This window comes from Bremia lactucae, linkage group LG1 (genome assembly GCF_004359215.1).
Source record: "Bremia lactucae strain SF5 linkage group LG1, whole genome shotgun sequence".
In the NCBI taxonomy this organism is placed as follows: domain Eukaryota; phylum Oomycota; class Peronosporomycetes; order Peronosporales; family Peronosporaceae; genus Bremia; species Bremia lactucae.
The window spans coordinates 4,388,896-4,398,130 of NC_090610.1; the positions used below are offsets into that span (position 1 = coordinate 4,388,896).

Sequence of the window (9,235 nt, forward strand, 5' to 3'; positions counted from 1 at the left end):
AGCTCTCGCGTAACATTAAATTGTACGGCAAGCTCGAGCGCAAGGGGCACGGACTCGTGAATGATGGCTCGAAGCGCGCACTAGCAAGGCGCAGCGATGGTGAAAACGTATTGACTTATCGTTAGATAATAATGCTCTTTACAAAATGACCCTGATTTAAGTGATATTGCAGCTTTTCGATCGGTGGACTCTGTTTACCGCGACCCTTGACAGAACTCGCTGGCGGAGAGGTCTCAAGTCGGCGTTATAATCGGACGCAGCGACGAAACTAAGGGCTACAGGGTATCCCTGCAAAAGGCAAACAAGCTGTGACCACGCAGCAAAATCTGATTGTTACGCAAAGCAGTCAGCTACGGAAAGTACTTGAGTTCAAGGACCAAGCAGATGTTACACATTCGACAGGTTCAGGTGAAGCAGTCTTAAGTTCTGCTCCGAGAAGTCGAAGTGGAAAGAAGGAGTCAATGTCATGGACACGTGCTGCGCACAGGACTCGAGGTGCAACAAAATGGATGCAGTCTTCCAGTGCTCAGAATGATGGTGGCTCACGCATACGAGCGCGATCCCAAGATTTATCGAGAAGCAATTCGCAGCAGTAAGCCCGAAGAATGGGAGACAGCCATAAAGAAGCGTTGAAAAAAAAGGTTTTGTCGTTTGATCAAGCGAGGTTCCAGCAGTATTGCACTGCACAGACAAGTGCGTGTTCAAAACAAAGACTGATGCGCACGACGATCTGAAGCGGCTCAAGACTCGACTGTTGCGTACGAGAAAGAGCAAGTTTGTGTTTTGATTACCAGCTTACCTTCACAACAGTTATGGAGATGTCAACAGTGAAGGTACTACTTGTTTTGGCAGCGTCATGGGGAGTGCTCGCTAAGCACGGTGATATTCAACGTTCACGTGAAAGCGAATAAGAATTCGCGCCTTACTAAATTTATCAGGATTCACAAGCATGAACATTGACGAAGAGATGATAAATATTTAGGCGTGTCTGGTAAGAAGGAGCAATAGATAGCATTATGCAAGAGCTTATACGGCCTCAAGCAGGCTGGTCGATTATAGAGTATGATTTTTATGCTGTGGAATGCGGTTTTCACATAGTGCGTGGCTGACATTTGTCTCTTCTAAGCGTGATGACAAGGACATTGCTGTTGTTAGTGTCTATGTAAATAAAATTCTTGTCACTGGTACTGGTGCGGCTGCAGTAGATTGATTCGTCACAAGTCTTTTAATCTTGTCAATTAAGAAGAATTTTGGCCAAGTGAGCAAGTTTATAAGAATGCGAGTGATGCTTGACGACGATGATGGCTATGTTCTGGACCAGGAGGAGTAGATAGGCTGATTTGCTACGTGAGCGCGAGCTCTTAAAAGCTAACTCTAAATTTGCGCCTATTGGTGCTGACTGCATCAAGGTGCATCCGAAAATCCATATTTGCCCATCACCTCCAGCAACACGCTGTCACCCAAGTGACAGCGTGTTGCTGGAGGTGATGGGCAAATATGGATTCTGCAGTGAAATGTGTCAGTCGCTCGTTACGTCTCTGCTTTGGGTTGCGCGACGCAGGCGACACGGCATTGTATTTAAAGTTTCCAGGGCAACGCGTCAGACCCATCGACCGCTGCTTCACGATTAGAAGCTTGCAAAGCGGGTGGCGTGCTACCTAAAAGGTACGAGGTCGTAAAATTAGCACGAGACAAAGAGAAAATAAAAATGTGTTGATTGTGCTCGAAATGTACACGAGTCCGATTTTGTCGCGGACGAAAATGACAGGGAGTCTCTGATCGGAGGTGGGTGCCAAGAGACAGAGTGTGTATCCTTATTGACGATGAAAGATATATTTGTGGTGGTGTCAACAGCTACTTGCGCACTGCACAACCGGTGTCTTGTGACGATTGGCGGGGGAGGGTTGATTCAAATTTAAATCATCCAATCAACAGTTTTGAGGTCTTATTGCGTCAATATATAGTCAAATTTGGTAATATTGGAACTATTAAGTCAAAATTAATAAAGATACTAATTTTGTATTTCCTTACTTATTCCTCTCGTAGAAACTAATATTAAGTATTCATCTTATAAGAAATAATATTATGTAACGGACAACTATCGCTGCCACCGGTATTGTGTACCATTATAACAGATGTAGTGATCGATTATTAAAAGGAGACATCTGTAACTTCATTACTTTCTAATTTGTTATATCACAACGTCTTTTTGACACATAATGACCAGCGTTGCGAGCAGCTCCACCGCAAGCAGCACCGCAGGCACGTCGTCGTATGCAGTATCAACGTCTACTTACAGCATGGTGCCAAGCGCTGTTCGACGACGTGCGGCCAATAGCTCCACAAATTCTACCATTAACCAAGACGCGGCGGGCCAACGCAAGCGCCACCCACGTCCTCGCCACCGCAAGAAAAAAGATAATGCTTCTTTAATCGAGCCAATTGAAACTGAGAAGAAGGCTGCAGCGGTAACAGAAGGAAAGACGAAAAAAGTGCCTTGGAAAAAGAAAAACCCTTCAATTGCTGCTACTCACGCGACGATCGAAGGAAATGATAAGTGCGAGCTCTGCTTTTTGTGTGCCGATCCTATAAAATATTATGCAGTAGGAAAGTGCAATCACTATGGCATTTGCAGCAAGTGCTCTATGCGGATGCGACTCGTTATGGACGACCGGAATTGCCCCATGTGCAAACAGCCTCTAGAGCGCGTGGTAGTAAGCACTATCCCTCGGCCGTACGATAGTTTCGAGCTTTGGGGCGATGCAGCGGGTCCAAATTCAGTACTAGACGAGCTTTCTGACATGATATATGTCGATTGCAAGGCGCACTACATCGAGCTACGCAAGTTACGTGAATTTGAGTGCAGGATGAAGCTCTGCCGGGAGGTGAAACACTCGCTTGAGAACCTTAAAGACCACTTGGCACATGATCATGGAGTGGGATTCTGTGAGCTATGTTTGACGCACCAGTCCTTCTTTATCCAGGAACAAGAGGTATTTACAAAAGGTGCACTTAAGGGGCACAATACTGGACGGAGTCGAGGTGGACCTGCGGGTCAGAAGCACGCCAACACGGGCAGGGACTTTCACCCAATTTGCCAATTCTGTCGAAGGCGTTTTTACGGAGACAAAGAGTTGTATGAACATCTGGAACGTGATCACTTTAAGTGTCACCTTTGCAAGGTGGAAAATGAATATTTTCGCAACTAGTGCGTGCTTTGTTCTTTTAAATGCTGCTTTGGTAGACTAATTGGCTAACAATTGATTTTGAATGGCAGCGCAAGCTTGGAAACACATTTTCGGCGAAAGCATTATTTGTGTGAGGACCGAAATTGGTATGTCTACGGCTTGAAAAAAATACAGAATTTGTCGATATTCATGCCTTTTTCGTGCATTTGATAGTCTTGAAATGCGTTTTATCGTTTTTCCAAACGACGTCGAATATCAAGCGCATATGGGCTCGATCCATGGCGTCCACAATCGTCTGCAATTAAATTTTCAAGTCTCGCGTGGTGGTGGCAACCCCATCGGGGGACCAACTAATACAAGTTTCGCTGATGAGGTGCCTGATCATTGGAATTTCGGTGCAAGTAGTCATCCACCGTCACCTGCAGTGGAACTTCAGGATGCTTTTCCCGCGCTACCGATGCCTGCTGGGCCTTCTCCGACGCCAATACTGAGACCAGCTATTGCGCGACCAGTAGCCATGCATGTGCAGAGCCTTCTTCCAGCAAGGCAATTGATGGCTCCCCCTCGTGCCCAAATCATGCGCAATCAACGACTGGCTCACGCGCTTGGGGTTGTTAGGCCAGGACTTGCTAATGGAGAGGCTGCCTCTTTTGAAGACGAAATGAAGACCCCAAATTATTCCGAAGCCTTAATTTCGTGGGGGAAGGCAAATGCAAGTTACCTTGCGGTGGTTGAACGTCGTTTGGAGCGAATTGTGCGGGAGCCGACTTGCCACAGTGTGAGCTTGCGAGTGATGTCGGGAGAAGAGGTTTGTTTAATGAATATTTGCTTGTCTCGATTTGTTTGTGCTTGCTCACTTTGCTCTGCTTCTTTTAGCGAGCGTTAATGCATCAGCTGGCTTCATTTTATGGAATTGTCTCGGAATCATTTGGTGAAGATCCACATCGTCGCATTTCTTTCTTTAAGCGTGTGGACGCACACGTCCCTAGTATAACATTGTCCGCGCATATCAGCAAGCTAAATGAGCTTGCACGAGCGGCTCAAGCTTCGAGTCGCCTGAAATTTCTTCCGTTGCGTAGTAATACACCTACTCAGCAGACAGCACCAGTACTAGCAAGGCCTTCAGGTGCTGTGAATCGTGGCTGGGAACACATTTCCCCCCGTCGTGTCCCTACTATTGCTGATGCGTGGAGTGACGACGATGAAGAGAGAAGCGAAAATGATACTGTTAATTTGCAAACTTGTAAAGAGGAGGAAAAGTGTTAAGAGCTGAATTTTTTTTCCACAATGTTATTTCTTAATGGAAAGAGAACCATGAACATCTATCTGACAGGTGGGAAAAAGCTAGTATACAAGCCACTATTCTATGCAATAACATGTAAAATTCTTAAAAGAAAATATCAGCGTTATTGTCATCTAATGCATTCCTAACTGATACTGCAACGATAAACGAGGGCATAAGTCACTGCAGCAACAACAGCCACGAAAGCAATCATTTTTAATACGTCCAGGGACACCGTCACCGAAGGGTGTTTCCTCGCTTTGTCAAGTGCTTCTATGATTTTCACTACATTGGGGTGAGACATTGTTGTTTGGACTATCTCGCTCATATAATCAACGGCTCTTGAAATTATTCTCTCATCTTGTGCGTCGTCATTCAATCCTTTCAAGTAAAATCGCTTAGTGTCAGGAGGGATGAGCGGATGGTGGTGGCTTATCTCTGTGTTCGTTATAACGGCGGCAAATTTGGCCTTGACACAATGCTGGACGCATATTGCAGCTGTGGAAAACACTACGAGCAGTAAACTTGCAAGGCGCATCAGAGGAAACGTTAAAGATGAGCCGAGTAAACAAGACGATTGGCCAAGAAACCTGGTCCGACGACGATCGATACAAGCCAATCAAGTAAAGCAGCGACAGAAAGTTCTACAAGAAAAATACACTCTCCTCGCGCATAGCTTTCAAGCCAACCCTTGCGAATTAATGCAATTGTTTTATAAAGCACATGCATTATGCGGCCACCTATCAACCCATTGATATTCTCCATTATTTAAGATGTCTCTTGAAGAATTAAGAGGCAGCTAAAAATGCTTCTACTGTGTTTTAATTTTGCCCCCGAAAAAAATTCGAGCGCCCTTTAGTGATAATTCCTCTTGACAAAGATAGAAAAGGTCAAGGATTGAATAGACCAATTCCAAATTTGCAATTGTCAGCTTTTTTGCGCGGGAACAGTGCATTATCACTTCAGAACTGGCACGTAACTTTGAGCTCGAAGCCTAATAACAAATTGACTAGACTGACTACCTCTCCCTCACAGCAAGCTAACTTCTAATCTCCAATGGCTCATGCTGACGTTCTTGTGGCATCTCCGGTGAACGAAATGACTGGCCTTGAAATGTGCTCAGCCACGCCGCCCGACAATAGCAAGTCGCCGCATACTCCTCGTCTGCTGCAGCGCGCAGGCCTTCGTGCGCTTGAACAAATTGCGTCTGACGAGACGGACGTCGTAACGACGCTATGCGCAGCTGATACCGATGCGGTGACTTCTTCGCCGAGCGCTATTAAGCGCAAGAGGCTATCGCAGTCGCCCACGACCTCGGGTGAGCCTGACGTCGCTATGCATCTGATTGAGTCTGAGCCTCATGCTGTGGTTTGTAATGAATCATTAGCAGGGACATTAGACAGTGAAGGTTCTGAAACGAGTCCAGACGAGCTTGAAGATTTGCAACCTTCGCCCGAGTTGACGGAGGTGAAGCTCCCTACACCAACAAATAGAAGCTTCGTGGCCAAGGGCAACGAGTACAAGCGACGAAAAGGGGATGTAATTGAGAACGCACTGAAGCGTTTTCATCAGGACGAGGCTAATGTATCACGTTGCGCTGAGTTTACGTCAATCTGTTACGTTAGAGATAAGACTGGGGATGATAAAAGTAAAGCTATCAAGATGCGCGTGCAGGTCGGCGTATCGTTTGCGCAAGGGGCACGAGCGTACATGGAAGATCGGTACTCAGTCGTAGAGCGTCTTTCAGACGCCGAAGAAGATGCAGACTTGTCGCTGAGTTTGCTGGCAGTCTATGATGGCCACAATGGCGCGTATGCGTCCGAGTATGCCCGAAGGCGCTTTAAAGAACTTTTAGGGGAAAATAATGAACTAAGAGACATCGGTCGGCGCGCGCAGCAGTCGGAGCTAACAGAAGATGATGTCGAGAGAATTCGTGCGGTGCTGGTGGACGCCTTTGCGACCGTGGATGCCGAGACCTTGCAACGCACAATTCTACTGAATAAACGCGATGGATCGACAGTATTAATGGGACTTTTAGTAGGAGGGAAGCTCTTTGTTGCAAATCTTGGTGATTCGCGCGGTGTCTTGGCTAAAGAAACGAACGGTACGAGTGACAGCAAAGACGAGGAACAAGTGTCAAGCGTGGTGCGCCTTTCAGTGGATCACAAGCCTGATTTAAAAAGCGAGATGGATCGTGTCGAAGAAGCTGGAGGAAAGGTTATATTTTCAGGATGCTGGCGAGTGGCACACGACCAAGTTCCTTTACGTCTGGCTATCAGTCGATCACTCGGTGATCACCCGCTAAAGTCGAACTTGCCGCCGTCGTGCGTAGCTCCACTTGTCTCGGTGATTCCTGATGTTCGCATATTGAATGTCAAAGCAGATGGGGAATATCTCATATTTGCTAGCGATGGTCTTTGGGATCGCTTAAGTGACGACGATGCTGCCAAGATTGTGCGCGCAAAAGTCGCTGAGTTCCACTGGTTGAAAGGTGCTCCGTCACAGAAGGCAACGAAGGAGGCGCTGCATTTTGCTGCAAATGCTCTCGTAGAGACTGCTTTGTCAAAACGCAGTATGGACAATATTACAGCCATGGTCATTTCATTTTCAAAGTCATTTGATGAAGACAAGCCAACGGTGTAAGCACATAAAGAGCAAGCAGCGTATTCAAATCAGTATTGGCTTTACTGTGGCAATTTGCGCGGGTCGTTTCGATTATTCACCTCGTTTGAGATCCAATTCAATTTAAAAACAATGTAACACTACTTAACAAACTTGTTCGCAAATTCGGACTTCCGGTCTTACTTCTCTATCAGTTCTTGCAGTTCGGATGGGAAGTTATCAGCGACCACGTGGTCTTCGCGAAGCTTACAAGAGCGTTCATCTTCGCTTTCAAGGTGCACGTCTTCATACGCACCTGCCATTGATAAGTCATTAAAAGTCGGTGAGCTTAAATCTATTTCATCTATGATAATTTGAGGATCCGTCGCTGGAATCAAGAAAAGGAAGAAAATTGGAACCACTTTAAGCGCACTGCGCAAGATAATAGCAAGCCACAATCTATCGTATTCATTTTTGGTGATGCCCAACCATGTACATACAAGCGCACCCCAGAACTCGCTCACGCTAGAAGAAAAGTTTGAAATCGACATCAACAGTGCAAATAGTGTACCTTCGATTCCCTTGGGGCAGAGCTTGGCACAGAGTACCAAGACTGGCATAGTCTTTAGGCGGCTAATGACGTCTGCAATTACAGCATCACCCAAAACAAACGCCTTGTCCGGAATTCCCCACTCGAGATTTGTGCGCGTTACCAATACGATATCCATCAAAGACACAACTGCCAAACTTAGCTGTGCAATGAAAAAGATGCGCCGAAACGGCATATCCTTGAAGCACACGTTGTACAGCATAGTGCCTACCATCAGGAATATAAACCCGAAGGCCGACACAGTTCCCAAGAACTCGGGTGTGAATTGCAATACATCGGTCACATAGTAAAATGTCACTTGCGAGTACCCAGGGCTGATAGCACCTGATAGAAAGATCCAGAGTGCACACATGTAAATCACCGGTGTGCCAATTGCACCTCGAAGCTGTTTCAACTGTCGTCTCGCCGACGTCTTCCAATGGCGCTTGTTCACAGTCGTTTTGGCTTCGTGCATGACTATGGAGAAGATAAAAATAGTAAGCGGTCCAGCTGCTGCAAAGAAAAAAACACCTCGTACGCCCAGTTTTTGCGTCGCTGGACCAGACAAGATAGAACCCAGTACTCCGCCCACCGACATGGAAACCCATGATACAGATTGCAGGTCATTGGCACCATACTTTGGATCCAATCGTGACATCTCGACAACTCGGGCATCGATCACTACATCAATCACCGCAGTCGAGAGACTATTGAGCATGAGCACGAGTACTGCACTAAATGGCGTTGTAACGAGATCAGGAATTGCCAATATCAATGTGGCAATTGTGCCCATGGCACTGCACAGCATCATGTACGACTTGCGGTGGTAGCCGAACAGCGGCAAGCTGTCCGAGATGATGCCGTATAAGGGTTTGATACCCCAAGGAGCCATCATCACTGTCAGGAGCGACTGTGACTCGGTCGGCTGCAACTGCAAATTTTCTTTAAAGAAATAATTTATTGCTAGAGCACTAAAGCTCTTAAACCCCTGGACGACGTACACTGTGCTCACCAGTAGCAAAAATGACGTCCCAAAAGTCTTTTGAAGTCGCTGCAACCAATTGCGAAGCTGCTGCAGCCTCGAAGTATCATCAAATTTTTCATCACTCGTGTCACTGTTATGCTCGTCATGAGGCAGCAACACGGTCTTTGATTTGGTGTTGACAAAGGAGGCATCGGCAGAGCTACAAGTAGATGTCGTTGATGGGGAGGACGGCATTACTGAAAGTGACACATCCCTTTCGTCATATTGAAATGTAAGTTCATCATCTCCAAAACGTGGCAACCTCTTGCGTGGAGACACAGCAGTCTTTGACATCATGAAGCGTCTAACGCCGTGACGCGAATATCCCTTTTACGTTTGCATGTTATTTAGGACACGAATTTGAGCATTAAAAAACTCGTCTGTTTAATTGTTTGTCCGATTAAACTTATTCGTTATTAGTAGGCATATAATTTGTAGGACAAACAAGCAATGCATACCGATAGCTTACGGATGGATGGTTGTAACGGGGCACCTTTCACTAGTACTTATCAGTACTAGTTAAGCTTACACTAATTACAGTGTAGCTGAGG

General features: G+C 46.2%; 3 protein-coding genes across 3 annotated transcripts; 2 read left to right on the forward strand and 1 right to left on the reverse strand.

The window, feature by feature from the left end:
• Positions 1-2,219: 2,219 nt before the first annotated feature.
• CCR75_003208 (uncharacterized protein) lies at positions 2,220-5,303 on the forward strand (the record flags this gene model as incomplete). The annotated part of the gene is made up of 4 exons (XM_067961305.1): positions 2,220-3,208; positions 3,278-3,334; positions 3,402-3,996; positions 4,065-5,303. The coding sequence occupies 4 exons, from the start codon at positions 2,220-2,222 to the stop codon at positions 4,452-4,454; spliced, it is 2,031 nt and encodes a 676-aa protein (XP_067822691.1). The 3' UTR covers positions 4,455-5,303.
• Positions 5,304-5,483: 180 nt separating this feature from the next.
• On the forward strand, positions 5,484-7,913 carry CCR75_003207 (uncharacterized protein). Its single transcript, XM_067961304.1, has 2 exons — positions 5,484-5,788; positions 5,861-7,913. The coding sequence occupies exons 1-2, from the start codon at positions 5,527-5,529 to the stop codon at positions 7,111-7,113; spliced, it is 1,515 nt and encodes a 504-aa protein (XP_067822690.1). The 5' UTR covers positions 5,484-5,526; the 3' UTR covers positions 7,114-7,913.
• Positions 7,272-8,978, reverse strand: CCR75_003206 (uncharacterized protein; the record flags this gene model as incomplete). The annotated part of the gene is made up of 1 exon (XM_067961303.1): positions 7,272-8,978. The coding sequence occupies one exon, from the start codon at positions 8,976-8,978 to the stop codon at positions 7,272-7,274; it is 1,707 nt and encodes a 568-aa protein (XP_067822689.1).
• Between the last annotated feature and the right edge of the window lie 257 nt (positions 8,979-9,235).

What these genes read in the sequence shown, in the direction of transcription:
- CCR75_003207 (XM_067961304.1), top strand. Translation starts at nt 5,527, where the DNA reads ATGGCTCATGCTGACGTTCTTGTGGCATCTCCGGTGAACGAAATGACT. An exon ending in GCAGTCGCCCACGACCTCGG is followed by an intron (nt 5,789 to 5,860) that starts GTGAGCCTGACG and finishes AATCATTAGCAG; the next exon opens with GGACATTAGACAGTGAAGGT.